At 37.0% G+C, this 15,988-nt stretch overlaps 1 protein-coding gene across 1 annotated transcript in view; it reads right to left on the bottom strand.

Moving 5' to 3' along the window:
• Window positions 1–2,662: 2,662 nt before the first annotated feature.
• The window catches only part of TMPRSS15 (transmembrane serine protease 15), a 51,703-nt gene continuing 38,377 nt past the window's right edge, over window positions 2,663–15,988 (bottom strand). Inside the window, exons 21-28 of the mRNA XM_069027863.1 lie at window positions 15,366–15,498; window positions 11,385–11,480; window positions 8,103–8,152; window positions 7,545–7,719; window positions 5,816–5,997; window positions 5,513–5,608; window positions 4,468–4,607; window positions 2,663–2,818 (exon numbers count right to left, since the gene is read on the bottom strand). Coding sequence (XP_068883964.1) covers window positions 2,663–2,818; window positions 4,468–4,607; window positions 5,513–5,608; window positions 5,816–5,997; window positions 7,545–7,719; window positions 8,103–8,152; window positions 11,385–11,480; window positions 15,366–15,498 — 1,028 coding nt within the window. The remainder of the gene's footprint in view (window positions 2,819–4,467; window positions 4,608–5,512; window positions 5,609–5,815; window positions 5,998–7,544; window positions 7,720–8,102; window positions 8,153–11,384; window positions 11,481–15,365; window positions 15,499–15,988) is intronic.

The following is a 15,988-nucleotide window of genomic DNA, read 5'->3' as shown; positions in this document are numbered from 1 at the left end:
CTTTGTTCAAACCCCTACTTCAGTTTCCTTTGCATTGAGAAAATTCTATGATCCTACACGATCACCAAGACAAGAATTGTTTTAGTACTGACATAAATATTGCTCAATTCAGCTGAGGGGAAGAGATACCTCTTTCTTGGGAAGAGTTGTAGTAAAAAGAACTTAGTTAATTTTTATGGTCTTGAAGGATTTGCTCCCTTTAACTTAAAGATTAACTATTTCTTCATACTTTATACTTCCAAAGGACATGTAAAGTCACTATCAATATCATGGTTAATGGCAGCAGAAGTGATTTTGAAGCAGCAATTAGGAGAATGCAAATGCCTTCAGCAGTGTTTTTTACAGAGTGAAAGTGATGGCTGGGCAGGCATCAGCACAGACCTGTCTCAAACTCTGTGTGAAGGCAGGAGGGGAAGTGGCATCCAGTGCTTCTGTTGTAGTGCACTCAGATTTTATGTAGCAATAAGAAATATTGGTTATTGGGACAAAATATTTCCATATGTATCACCATATCCATCCTCTCTTTCCAAGCATCTTGGAACTGACTCAGTTGCAAATAATCTGTTTTGCTCAAGTGTTTTAAGATAGTATTGACTGGTTTCTCCACAGGTTAATTTGCAGGCAGCTGAAGCCATGGATGTTGACCAAAGGCTAGAATGTGATTGCCTAAGGTTATGTTAGTTTTACCTAGATAATAATTAGTTGGAATAAAATGGCTTCTTAAATTAAGACAGTTTATATGATAGAGCTTTTTATGCCAGGGTTTATAATAGAACTTTTTTCAGTCTGATGAGGTGATTTATCAATGTATATCTCAAAATACATTTATGCTTTGCATTTTGGGAAGCAAGAAAATGCAGAAATTTAAAAATAATTTACTGTATTCCTGGGAAGCACATTTTCTAGTGACTGGATCTGCTTTCAGCTGGCTTTTGTATCTCATTAACAGACTGAAACACAATGTACAATAGTGATGTATGGTAAATAATGCAAAAAATCAGGTAATATTTTACTTTACATTTTAATAGAATTGCTTCATCCAAATCAATTTATACTGATAGCAAAATGCTCTACTTTTCAGAGTAATAGGAGAAACAGTGATCCACTATGAAAGATAGAATTTGCAAATTTAATATTTTAATATTAAAAAACTGTGTGTTTCATATGAGAGACTTTCTAAAACACCTTCTTACCTTCTCTCTGTCATAACTATGTATATCTGTGTTCTTTGTGATCACAGATGTCTTGATAAAGCTACAGATTTTGGTCTGGACCTAGTTGTCTAATGCTTACGAAGACATGAAAACAGTTTGGGGCTTGTTTTTTTTATCAGTGACGGCCAACCTGTGTTTGCAAGCATTTCATACCTGTGTTTAGGGTTGCAAGAACCAAATCCAGGAGCTTCATACAACAATCATACACCTGTATGTATATGTGCAGATACACTCACACAGTAAGTGAAAATGCATTTTGTATTTTTGGTACTGTGGAATGATAAATACATTAAATTCCTACACTAGTCTGAAAACAGCAATAAAGAAGTGCATCATATTATATTAAGACACCACAGAATTTAAGGCATTTGAACAAGTAGGTAATTATATTTTAATTAGAAACTTATTTATAAAAGACCTCGAGAAGATAAACCCCTTGTTTTGGTTTTCATATTCTTTCCCCTTTAGAATGCTGAAATGAGATACCCTGCTAGTTTTTATACAAAGCACAAAATCTGTATTAAAAATCCCCAGTACAGACAAAGCTTGTAATATAGGAACACCATAATTCACGAGGAAGAGCTGGTACTCATTATTGTCAAATGTTTTTAAAAACATAACTTTTTATGAGAGGAAGTTGTGGTATTGTGCATCTGTGGTTAGGTGTGGACAAGCACATCTCTATAATTGTTTGAATAACTGCCAAACGCTTGCCTAGAAAGAAAACGGAAAAGCTCTATTCAATCCTTTTTTAACTCTATTAATTCCAAACACATTACACAAGAGAGAACTTTTGGCTGACATTCAGTTCATTCATTAGAAAGCAGCATGATCCATGGTCAGCCTTTCTGCACAATCCATAAACCTCATTCCAGAGCTTTTTGTAATAGGCGAGGCAGAGGAACTCTCGTGAGCCCAGTTTAAAGAGATAGCATACATCTTCAGTTTGATATGCAGAGAGGTTGCTGGAAAGAGTTGACTATGCATTAATATGAAATTGCACAATGAAAAACACAATTTAAAAACATAAAGCAGATAATATTTCACCTGATATTAATAATTTTCATTCTTTTCCTCTAAAGCACTTACAGTTTGCAAACCCTTTTTATTGTCCATGCTTTGTAAAGCCCTCCACTGTGCAGTTAATGCACTGATGTTCAAATATTCTGTTTTCCTAAGATCTTATATAAAACAAAAAGTAAAATGACAAAACTATTTATTAGCAAAACCACAGCATCTCTTTTGAAATATCGTGCTTAGTTGGAAATGGGTGTTATTAACAAACAGAAGTTACCAATGTTTTCCTCACCAAGATTAACATTTTTATTCGGTTTCTCTATGGGACTGAAATGGCAGCCTAGTTTACAACATTGTGCAATATCTTACTTTCAACATCTCAACATCAACATTTCATTTGAATTCCATTTCTAGATTTGAAAAATATCAAGCTAATAGATGATTTTTTTGATCCAGTCCACAAACATGGTGACTCGAACATACACTCCTGGTTGTTGGGGAAGTGCACATCCTTCGCCAAATGATGTTACACCAACCAAAAACCACTTGTCCCCATCTTTGAATGTCAGAGGGCCACCTGAATCCCCCTGCAATAAGAAATTCAAAAGTTAAAAGTAAACAGTGTCAACTCTGAAACAGAGCTTGTTTCTGATGTTTGTTTATTTTGTTCCTTATTATAGATGCTGTACTCCTGTATGTCCTGGGCACCAAGAAGTGAAAGCAATAGAAATATTTCCATGTGAAAAAAAATCTTGAAACGATCCATTTTTTTTTCTTTATTTTTTAAATGATGTGACCTTAGGCTCTCATCAGTCTTGCAATACAGGACTGAGCTTCAAGTGATTTTTTAAAAAAATCTTATTCCTTTTATGTTCAGCCCTTCATATTTCTCAAAGCCTGGGTAAATGTGGAGGATTTTTTTCAGTTGAATGTATTCAGCCAAAACATGGTTCTATTTTCAGTCACCCCAGAGTTTCTGCAGTTTCAAATTTAGAGAACAAAATAATGAGATTGCCAGAAGAGAAGGTGTCCTTTCCTCTCACCTCCTTTTCAATAGTTTAGCAGATGTAGCATTGCAGTAGAGACTGAATTTGATTTAGCTTGAGTGGGGATGAGTCAGCCATGGGTATCTTGTTTTGATGAGAAAGAGAACAACAACTATTTTGCTTTGTCTGTCGAGTTAGTTGAACCAGTATTAATTGTGTCTTCTCCAGGCCCTGTGAATGGATCTTTACTAGAGAATTCTGCAAGGACTCAGCCATTAAAATACTTCTGCCCATAACTCTAGGGCATCCCAGAACGTTCAAGGCTGTGACAGCAGCCTAAAGGGGGATGTGCTATCAGGACTCACTTGCTGATCTTTGCTCATGGCTGACTGGTCATTGATCACAGTGCTGGTCACTTGTACTCTGAATCAGCCTGTGGTGCTACACTGTTTGTTTGGGGTTTTTTTCAGTATAAGGTTCAGAAGGAAAAAGGGTAAGAGGAAAGCCATCAGGGGAAAGGACATTAGGCTTGAACACAGTCCTTGTTCTGGACTAAACTAGGCAAAATCAAGGCACCTGGTGAAGGCTTAGGTTGGGAGGGCAAGGCAATAGAAATTATGTGAGGCTGCTCCTCATCAGGCTTGAGGAAAGCCAGCCAGTCTCCATGCCACAGACTCCATATTGCTGGAAGAAAAATCATGTGGCAGCCAGCTCTGAGTACATCCTCAAAGAGAAGCAGTGTGTTATAAGGAGAGCTGGAATGGATAAAAACTAAACCCACAAGAACGTATATCAGTGCAGAAAGGCAGCCTCTCTGAAATACTGTGGTGTCTGCTTAGGGAAGACCTCCAGAGTCTACAGGGGAAAAGCAGTTTTGCTCTTTCTCCCTTAATGAAGCATTTCTGAGACTTCAGTCTATTTGGCATTTATTTCTCTGTTCTCTGCATTTCCTCAAGCATGTGCTTCTCTCCTTTATGGAATTACTCAGCAGGAATTATTCAAAGCCTAGTGCAGAAAAATTCCAGTTGTCATATTTATCTCCCTCCATGGTTGTTTATGCCAAGATGACACACACAAACAAGTTAAACTTGTATCTTGATAAATTATTAAATGGGCAAAATATTGTGTGTAGAAATGACATTCATGGACAGGGATTGTTCTGGTTTTCATAAGTGGAGAATCAGGGAGCATTTTATTCAGTAACTAGATGTGGTTTATGCCAGCAGTGGAAATGAGTTGCTTCTACTTACCTGGCAGGAATCTATTCCTCCCATGTCATATCCTGCACAGAGCATATTCTCAGTAATATTACGTTGTGGCAACCATTGTTGGCATTTTTCATTGGAAATGAGAGGGACTTCTGCTTCTTGCAATATATTTGAAGGGGAACCTGATGAAAATACAAAGTACATTTACCTGTGGCATTAGATACCTACATCCCGCTGGGAACACTGATGGTTTTGTTCCTGTTCCAGCATGCTCAGCATGCTCTTGAGCAGTAGGAATCCCTGCCTTACTGCTGTACTATTCAGGCTTATGCTCCTGTAACACAGTCACTGGGAAACAGGGCTCATTAACTGAATCCCGTCTTTCATTTGTGTAATGGGCTGAATTTTGTCATAATTAAATGAAGATTACTAAAATCAATGAATATGAACTCACTGTGGGGAGATCTAAGGGATGATTAAAGGCTTAGGAACGTGAGTTGTCCTGTGTTTCCTCACGATTCATTGTGTAACTTTGGTTATTTGAAGTTTTTATAAAAATTTCTTTTATTAATTCCTACCCAAAATTTTAAATGCAATTTAATGTAGAAGTCAATGTATTCCACTGTAGAAGTGAAATGGTATATTTATTGTTTCAGAGAGACTCCAAATCTGGAGCATATGGCATACAAACAGAACATACATTTCACACTGCAGTCAGTTTTCTTGACTTCTAGGGAAAATCATTTGCACATTGTCAGAAAGACTAATCATCTTCTTCCCCCACCCAATATCTGGAACCAAGATGTACATATTTCATGTTGAGAAAAGTAGTCATTATAACTTCTAAGTGGATGTAATAAGCTTTATTCATAGCCTAATGAGCTTAGATATGCATGTTTTCTTCTAATAAATATGTTTTAACTGTAATTTTGCTTCAGAGAAGGAATAGTAGAATGGAATAGTTCCTACATTTTCACATGGAAGAATAGCTCTCTAAACTATTTGACCTTAGCAACTCCTGTGGAATAGGAGCAAGCTTTCCTTCACAGCTCCATGCCTGTCAGAGTTTTCCAAGCAGACGACCCACCTTCATTCCTAGTATGTCCCCAGCCAGCAATGGAGCAGTTAATTCCTGGCAAAAACTGTTGATTTCTTTCTGGTAGGCAGATAGGTTGTATGTAATCTGTGAATGAGAAACAAGCAATCAGTTTCAACCTCTTCCCTGTATTCAGATTTTTATTAAGTCAGAACAGAAAAAGTTCATTAATTCAAACCCACTTTTTGGCCAAGATATCCAGGAAGTACTGAGCAGACTCCCCACCACCCCCATATGCTTAGCATGGTTTTGCATAATAGAATAAATGGGGTTTTTTGGAAAATAAAAACTCACCTGTATATTGCACTTTGTGTTGAAGGTGCATCAGAGCAATATCACTGTCTTTTGTTTCTACCATGTAATGAGGATTCATAATTATTCTGTCGATGTTTCGCACCACTGTTGAAGGCTGTGCCAGATCTGATTGCATGTACAAGCCAAGAACTGCTTGCCAGCGGGATGGCTTTAATTGTCTCCTACAAGTTTCAAGGAGTATTCACAATTAGGAGTAATTAATGAGAGTTTTGAAAAACATGTATTAGATAAAATGCTGATATTTAGCCTCGCAGTAATCCATAGCATTTGCATGTTTTGTCAAATAAACAGAACAGAGTAGATGTGCATAGAATTCCATGAGAGTATCACCATCTTAAACATCCACGCTGCAGGTATAAGTTGCTGATTTTTTTATGGTGAGCTTATAATGCATTATTTATAATGAATTAATCAGATGGTGGTGCAGAGGAGGAAAATACATTAACTAAATTACCATGGCTTTTTAAGCACTATGAAGAATACTGCTGACTGCCCAGCAGGCAATTAATATTGGTCCCAGTTAGAAAATGGTAATGGAATGTCTAAAGAATAATAGGTCTGAGATGTTGTTGGAAATGCTGCAGCTCATAGAAAACTGGTCTCTTAGTTGTTCAATCTAAATCAAAAAAGATATGCTAAGACAAAATATGAAATAATCTGCATCTTTTTTTTCCTGTTCTACACATGCTGATTTGAGGCTGTATTTGTCTGAGAAGTTAAATATTCGTTACTGTTTAATCAGTCACTTTATGGTTTAAAAAGTACATTTTCAGCCTGATTGTTGGACTGAATTGGTTTCTGCTTCTCTTTTGGTTTGACATTAAGATGTTCTTTTGTTCTAAACTAGGAGTGTTTAATGTTCGGAAGGTATGAAGCGGCAAGGTTCAATTTAGGAAAATTCTAGCAAAGGCAAGATGACAAAATCAGATTTAGGTGAAAATAGAAAGGTGATTCAAGTGAAAAGGAAGTATCAAGACAATTGTGGATTTATTGTGTGGAAATTAAGAGGGCTTGATCCTTTTCATTTCAGTGACTTTGTGTGGAATGTAGCTCCTGTCATGCCATGAGGCAGCATTAATATTTTGGCACAGTCTCCACTGCCTTACTATTTAGCTATTTGTAATGAAAGCTCTACTGTAATTTTGAATATTAATTTTCTTTTTGCCATTCCAGTTTCTGTATGTCTTTTACAACACTTGTTTTATTGTAGCTATTATGAAAGCAAATCCTAGAAAATATTAAATATGCATCACTTTTTGAATGGTAAAAATAGCACCATCAAGAGGATATCCAATACTGCCTAATCAATGCACATAAATCAAGATTCATTCCAATGATGCACAGTAAATCAATCCATTATAATATACAGCAGGAATTCTGGGTTTACTTTATGGGATATGATGTCACCCTTTATACCACTGGTGGGGATTCACCTAATTTATGGAGGCTCACAATAATTATGGATTAAGTACCAATGCTCAGTATTAAAAATTTAAAATGCAATTCCTTATTGTTCAGGAAAGGCTGCTTAGTTTCCGTGATTCTCTGCATTAAAGTAAGGACTGAGGATTTACCAGAAAGTAAAGCCCACAAGTGATTCAAAATGTGGTAATTAAACCGTGAGTTAGTTGTTAATTTTTCATATCACTGTCACAATTTGTTCATAATCTGATGCCTCCTTAGTGAACTTGCACATAAAAGAAATTACCCATATACACAGTGTACTGCTGTCACCAGCCACTCATCACTGACAAGGGAAGCTCCACAAACAGGGTGGAAATTAAAACGGAGTGAAACTATCCAAGGCCAAGCCTCTCTTCTGGCGTCACTTCCACCTACAATTCTTGTTTGATTATTCTGAGTTACCAGGTGTTTTCCACAAGCTAAGATTAAAGCAAAATAAAATTAAATAAAATAAAAAATAAAGGGGATGTAACATATTTCATTTGACTAGTCAATTTCTTGGAAAAAATAGGCTTCCTAGAATCTGAACTGCTATTCAAAAACACTGTGGAATGTTTCCTTTCCTCGGACCTTCTGGAATTTTTACACATTTATTTTATATGTGTTTTTGCTACAGGTCCATCTCTGGTGTACACTTAACACTGACATCAAGTGGAGACTAAATTTTCCTGTGTTTATATCATCATGAGTATAGCATTTATAGTCCATTCCCTAACCTTTCTATTCAAGCTATAAACATTAGGCTTTATGGTCTGAACAATTTGATGTCTCTGTGAAATATTCCTGTATTCTGTGTACTTACATTGAATGTTACATTGCAGATGAACCACCAGGTTGTCCAAACACTGTTCTCTACAATGAAAGTGCAATTAAATCATAAGTATCTGCACACCAAATAACTCTGTCAAATAGATACACATACACACAGAGAGAGAAATTTATAAAATCATATATATGAAAGTACATTCCTTTAGCAATATCAACCTGTGAAGTATAATAACTAATGCTACCTGTCTAAATTATATTTTAAATATGCAACATGATATGCTATACAACATTAAATGTACATATTCCTCTTCAATGAGCACTTAATTGGTTTATATTATGGAAATAAAAGTAGACTCATGTTTTAGGGAAATGAGTCATCTGTCCGTGACAGATTTGCAATAAAGTTATAGCTGCCTATGGTATTTTTTCCTACATTTTGAGATGTTTTCAATACCTTACCACTAGAGATCAGTGTGGCCAAAGAATTTAAGAGGTTAGTTTTATATCTCTGAATAATGTGGCTGTAAAATACATAGCTGCATATGCTAGGTTAGAAATTATTTAGCAGAGATATAAAGCCAGAGTCTGAAGAGCACAAGATCACAGATGAAAGCTGCTCAAGCATTTCTGATACCCAGAGGTTTCAATATTATGTTCATAGCCTGTAATGAATCTGAAACACTTGGGACAGTGTATGTGCTAGCAATTCAAATCTGATACAAACAGAACCACAAATTAGAGGAAAATAGGAAAACAAACTCTTCCAACAGTTTGTTTCCAGTGTGCATTTCCACATTCCATTTTTAAATAGAAAAGGTGAAGGATACTTTAAACATGATAGGGAATGATGCACTTCACTGGTTTTGCTCTAAAATTTGGTATCTGCTGTGAGATGTGACCCAGTAATTTCCCAATGGCATAGTGGTAAAAGAAGTACAGTGGGAACTGTAACTACCCACCACCTCCCCAATTAAACCTTCAATATAGGGAGGTGCAAATGAGATATTCCTCCAGCCCCGAATAGTCCCACATTGCCATTTTCCACTTCAAGGTAGGTACCTATTTTTAAAGGTGTAATTTTAAAAGTGGAAACCAATTTCTGTGGCTTGTATTCAGATCTGTATTGACTTCAGCAGGGTGTTCCTTCATAACCAGACAAACATCAAGGGCAACCAGAAATGCATAAACCCCCAGGAAACCAATGTTATCTTCTGCAAAAACTTTGTAGCAACTAAATACCTTTCCCACAATGCCTTCATAGGGTTTCAAAGGGTGGTCAGCAGTGCTGCATATTAGGTCTTTTAGCTTTTTATCTGGTCCTACGCTTTCCCATAGGTAGATGCATAAACTACCCAAACTAACCACAAAAATGTCAGATTTGTCCCTATAATTTTACTTTTTCAGTGTAAAGGGAGTTGCTGGTCCCTACTGGTTGCTTTTGTCGAAATTACTTCATTGGCTTCTGCTTTTTCTTCTTTGTGAAGCTAGCTCCCAGTAGGAAAAGCACTTCTTGCCTGCGCTTCAGCCCAACAGTTCTCAGCTGCCTCTTGGTCAGCACAGGAGAGGCCAAAAGGCCCCAGAGGCTTGTGCTGAACACCCTCCTCTGTGCCTCTCTGAGTGTCAGCTGTCAAGCAGCACGCCAGGCAGAAATCTGGAGTACTTAGGATATCTGTGAGCATGATCTTCACTTAGAACTGGCAAAAACAATTGTCCCTGTGGAATCTGCTCACATGTATCTAAAAGGCAGGATTTGGGGCTGGCACAAAACTATGCTGCCAAAAATCACATTACCTAAGGGCACCAGAGAATGCTTTTGCTGTCTCTGTCACTGCAGCTTTCAAACCCTATTATATGTGCCCTCCTTTGTTTCAATGGTGGATGCACTTGAATAAAAACCAAAGACAATGTGAGAAATACATTTTATAATTAGATTACGGGTTAATGAATTCAGTTGCTTAAATTATCAAATCTGTGTGATCTTTCTATAATTTTTATATGTACAAAATCCATGTGTGAATCTGTAATCGTTCCACCCTGCAAAATTATTCCTGTCAGCTGTCCAAATGAAACATGGGAGAAGACACCTATTTCTGCAACAGAAATACAACTAAAATAAATGAATTTATTCATTTTTCTCCTGCTTTAATCACTTTTAGTGTTAAATAGGTATTAACAGAAGACATCTTTAAATCATTACTGCTCTTCAAGATGTCTTGTGGCAGTGCTGGTTTAGACATTCACTCAAGAAAAAAAGCAAAATAGCCTCCAATGATATTCCATTAGTTTAAGATACTTTTACCACCAGTGAGAATGATAAATATTTGGGGTTAACAGAGTAGAATTAGAACATAAAATGTAACACTTTTTTTTTTTTCTGTAGACAAAATAATAGACCATAGAAAATTAAGAAGTCTTTCCTGATTTATTACTATGTGGTATGTTTATGAAGGGAAACTGAAAGAACCTGGGCTCTTGCTGTCCTCAACGTGGTTCCAGCATTTTAGCAATTAGACAGTAATTTTCTGGCTCAGTGTTTCTGGTAGATATCCAGAAAAATTTGTACAGTAAACCCTCTTATAAGCAGAAAAAAGTAATTTAAGTCATTAAAATTCTTCAAATTGATGATGGCAAGCCTTTCTCCTTGGGAGTTGTACTGTAAATCCCACAATTTCCTGAGGATGTAATCCTGGGCTAACATCATGTTTTTGTTTAATCTACAAGAAACCACCAGTTCCTAGCACCCTTCAGAATCACTTCAGCTGTTATTTGGGCTGAGAAAGGTTAGAATAGAATCAAATGTATCCTGAGGATCATGTAATCAAATAATTCACTTGTAAATGTGGAGACAAATCCAGAAGCCATTTTTTGAGTGGGGCTAGTTTGTTTAAATACTGATACCTGTCTGTGGATGGCTTATTTTAGCATTCCTCACAGTATCCAAAGTCTGTATCAATAAAGCCAGAGGATTATAGAGTGTGACTCATTGTATTTTAAGGGATGCCTTGATGGATCACATTTTGGAGTGCTTATTTTTCTCTGCTGAATGCAGAGAGAACCTACTGTGACAACTACTCTGTAACTGTTAGTGAATGTCACTCCATCTTAATTCTTCTATATTATGTATAGATAGTCTTAATTCTACTGTATTATGTAGTCATATATTTCTAGATAAGAAATATTTTGTTAAAAGAGCATATAATTTCCACAGTAAACAGATGAAGACTTCCATTAATTTGAGCTATATATTAGTGCATAAATAATCACCACCATACTTAAAGCCATCATTTGTATAAGGAAGAAACCTCACTGTACCCACCTTTTTGTGAAAATTAGGCTGTGGTTACCTCCATTGGCAATGGTGACAAATGGGCCATCTCCAGTGAATAATACAGCTGATGACATATTTGCATCCCTGGGACAAAAAGACGCATATTTTTAGGTATTTACCCTGTTCCACCAGTGGAGCAATAGTTGGGAAATAGTTATACTGGTAGAATAAACATCAGGTTGTTGGGTTTTTTTTTCCCCTGAAATAATGACCCTTTAGCAGGAGATTTTTGAGGCTTGAAACTCATTTGGATTAAAATGTGATTTACTTACTTCCAGTCTTGCATCTTATTCTAAGTTCTCTAATGCTACAATAATATTGAAAGAGACATTAATTAATTCTTTTGACAGGAGTAAATATTAATTTTGGCTTTTCTGTGCCACAAGGAAGGGTTTGCAATACCAGTTGTTAAATGTATGGAGCTAAAACTTAATACACCAAACAGCAGCAATAGCTGAACCTTGGGGTATCACAGTCTTGCTTTTTTTGAGGGGTGCAGTTACATTTATACCACACTGTCTAGAAAGGAAATGAAATTATATTTTGTATCATGAAGAATGTAAGAAAGAAAAAGTTAAGTTTCACCTCACAGATCTGTTGAAATCAAGATTGCTGTGGAATAAGTCAATAGTGTCATGTTTGCTAGTGAGCAGGAGTGGGATGTTGTCATAGAGTCACAGAATCACAGAACAGTTTGGGTTGGATGGGACCTTTAAAGGTCATCCAGTTAATTTTTTTTTTTTTTGGTAGTAATGGCTTTTTGAACTAAGAATTCTGTGTACTCTTGGTGAGATAAATTGTTTTGACATTTAGAACCCATATCCAGATTTTCTTTATAGCCCATCTGCATCATATACTTTGTGATACTTCGTATGACCAGTTTGGAACACATATCCATGAAACATATTTGCTTTCCCTTGAGGAAACATGGGGAAAAAAGATTCTTGTGGTCAGACTGCATAATTTTTTGGGGGGTGACAGCCTGCCATCTGGCCCTTTAGCCTTACACATCTCAGGAGCAAGAAGAGAATCATTTGTGCAGGTGTAATACACAGGGAGCACCTGTACCATTCCTTCTCTTCAAATGCAGTAAATCTCACTCTCCTGGGAAGGATGAAGTCTGGAATCTGCCTGCAAATCAGCTGAGTCTGGAGTAAAGAGGTGTTCAACAACCCAGCTCTGCCACCAGGAGAGTTGTATGATCCACCTGCTGGGAAAGTCACTACTGCTGCATTTCTCAGCCTGGAAGTGCCTTTTAGGCAGTCTGAGAGCAGTAAAGTGCCAAGCTGGGGAGGCAGAGTCAAATTCTATGACGAAAAACTTTGCTGAGACCAGGAAATTATTCCCAGGAACTCACTTCCTTCTGAAGAAAGTTGCATGTTCATGAAGAAAATAGAATTAAGGGTTTTAGAGTAAAGGCTAAACTCTCAGTCTTGTTGGATTTTGAGTGTGACAAAATTGCCAGGTCTACCCGTATTCCTGGGTACAGTTCAGCAAAGACCCAGCTGGCTCTGGTCCCAGGGAAACAGGATTGTTTTGCATCTGACCAATGGAATGGTGAAAAGCTCAGTGTGTGATTTTCTTGATTCCAGGAAATAAGATATTGATAAGACTCAAATTTTAGCAGTGCTGCCAGATGCGCACAGATACAAGTGCAAGCTGAAAAAAGGATTATTTTCAGACTTCTCCAGAGCATCAATTTGTTCATCTGGCACCTCAGACTCATTAAAAAGATTTGTAAATTATTTGCCTAAGGTGTATTTTGTAGATGCACAGATAAGCATGTCCCCAGACTGGCTTCCTGTTTGGTGTAAATCACAAATGCAACAGTCACGTATCTGAAAAATGGAGGCAAAAGGATTCACACGTGCGATTTATTAGAACCTGTGAGGAACACTGCACTTTCTAGCCCAGCTACATAAATAATCAGGATATGATACAGGACTCCTGTCAGCTCAGTCCTTTTCATAAATTAAACAGCAAGTGAGACTAGCAAATGTATAAGCAATTAACAGCAAAAGTAAATTGTCCTAGATGAGCCTTAGCCTGTCTCTCTAATAAAGCATGATTCTGGGCTGTAATTCAGTGTAGGAGCATGAGCTATGGCCTGCTCAGGACCTGTTATTGCAAACATCCATTTAGTAACAAATATGGTGACACTTGTTAACAAATGTGCTGCAACAGGGGGATTCAAGGAAAGCAGAATTGTGTGATGCTCACAGGAGTTTTATATATATATATATATATATATATATACACACCTATTCGTATACCAATATATACATACCTATACATACACACACATATGAGAATTTTATCCTATGCTGCAGGATCTGTGACTGCAGTAGCACCCAGGTTACAAAAATGTGATACAAGTTAGGTTTAAAAATACTTTTTCTTGACCATGGGAATATGTCATGAACTGAGAAATTGAATTAGTAAGAAATAACTAGGAAGCTTAATAGGAACCTTTTTAGCAAGTGCATCTGAGTAGTTTATAGAGACAACCTGAAAGGTATTGCCACAGAATGTTATGGAGACAAAAGCATGAGGTAATTTTTAAAAGGTATAGTACCATGAAAGACAAAGTTTGTTGAAGCTTTTCAAATATATCATTTAAATCAATAGATGACAAAATTACTCCTGTCCAGAAGAGAAAGGAGGCAGGGCGGGGGGGGGGAAGAATCAGAGGAAAAAGGCCTCTGCCACTCTAAAGAGCAAGGTATTTGACCAGAAGCACATTTAAGCATGCTTTGTATGTTCTTACATGCATGCATACATAAATTATAGTCAGGATTTGTGCATGTAGCTATCTGATATTTATGTAAACTCAGTACCTATCTAAAGCAAAAAAGTAAAAATAAAACAACAAACCAGCACATATTCATCCAATTAGAAGTATTTTTGAAATAACACTTTGATATTTTCCTAAGTCATTCTAACTCTTTAATTGCTACAATTAATTTATCAGAAGAGGCCAGTCTCCTTCTGAAACCTGTTTGTGAGGAAAGGTGGAAGAGACAAAAGTAAAAGGAATGAATGAGGAAAGCATTCATGAAAATAGGATTAAGCTACTTCAGAATCAGTTATACAATAAAAGCAGATGAGGGAGAGAGTAAATATTAAGTTATATTTCTTTCTATGGATTTGTAGGTATCTTTCTTTGGTCAGAGACCAAAATAACAAATTGCAAGCTTAGAATTTAATTTGATTGTTAGTTAAGTGACCGACATTCTGTAAATACCTCAGCACTGCAGGAAAGCTAATTATTATTCAGTGGATGACAGTGGAGTAGCACATGATGTAAGTAAGGCCAGAATGCAGGCCATTAATTTCACCATAGATTGAAAAATGCAAAACCCCTCACTCAACAATCCCCATGTTTCCACCAAAAATTCTTCTAAGCAGTGACTGAAGCCAAATCTATTTTTCAGTCATATACTTCCCTCCTCCCTCCCTGCTCTAAGTCTTACTCAAGAGAAATTCCATTTCCTCTCCCAATGGCTCAGACCTAGTGAGAGGTATGAAATTTATTGGGAGCCCAGTAGCAGAATATCCAAGGGATTATCTTTACTTGGAATGAACAGCAGCAGTACGAAAGCAGAGCAGCCAAGACTGCTGTCTGCTCCAGCTTTACTCTTGAGCCACCCTTACAAAAGTGAAGATGTAAATGATGACATAAAGTGATAAAAGACTGATGCACTCACATCACTCTCCCAATGTTCTCCAGTATGTATCCTCATGCTCAACCTGCCATGTTCAGAGTCATCAATCCTGCTCTGAATGCCATCAAAACAGGGTTTGCCAAACTTTCAAATTTGTTGGCACACCAAGCACTCCACTTGACAGAGACAGATACATTTGCCACGTTTTTGGAGAATACACCAGTAAAATGAGGGAGGAAATGCCAATATACACTCAACAAATCAGCAAACAAGTTGCAAAGGACAATGAATATTTATTACTCACCCCAACCCCAACAGCTGGCAAACACTGTCTGAAATCTCTCCATCCCAATCATCTGCACATGCCAGATGCCACATCTTCCCAATCCTGGCTTGTACCAGCCCTTCAGTGCTCAGAGAGCCATTGAGTAATCTCACTGGAGAACAAAATGGGCAGAAGCATTTTGGATAGGTGGCAAACCACATTCCTCCCCCACACCAAGCAAACAGAAATGTAATGTAAAGAGATTTATTATTGCAAATGGAGAACACAAGTTAAAATGCATTATAGAGGTAATAAACCCAGCATCTCCAAGAATGTTGTGTTCCCACAGGAAGGAAATGCTATTGTTATCTCCTATATTTCTGCCACACAAGAGTTTCATACCTTGCATTTTGCAAATATCTCAGAAATAGACAATAAACAGTACATTTTCCATCAACTCTAAACAATGAATTTTTTTCTTAGTCAGCATTATATAATTTCCAAAAAGCTCTAGCTCCATGATGCTCGGTAACACTGACTGGAAATAAGGTTAAAATGAGTCTTGACAGAGAAAAAATAGATGTCCAGTTCCAAATGCTATGAGTTTTCACTGTTTTCATTGCAGCTTTAGTTAAAACACTCACACTAATAATAAAAGCTCA

This window comes from Aphelocoma coerulescens, chromosome 1, assembly GCF_041296385.1.
Source record: "Aphelocoma coerulescens isolate FSJ_1873_10779 chromosome 1, UR_Acoe_1.0, whole genome shotgun sequence".
Taxonomy (NCBI): Eukaryota; Metazoa; Chordata; class Aves; order Passeriformes; family Corvidae; genus Aphelocoma; species Aphelocoma coerulescens.
Note: the sequence above shows the minus strand (reverse complement) of the source record. Positions and strands in the feature narration are given on the sequence as shown.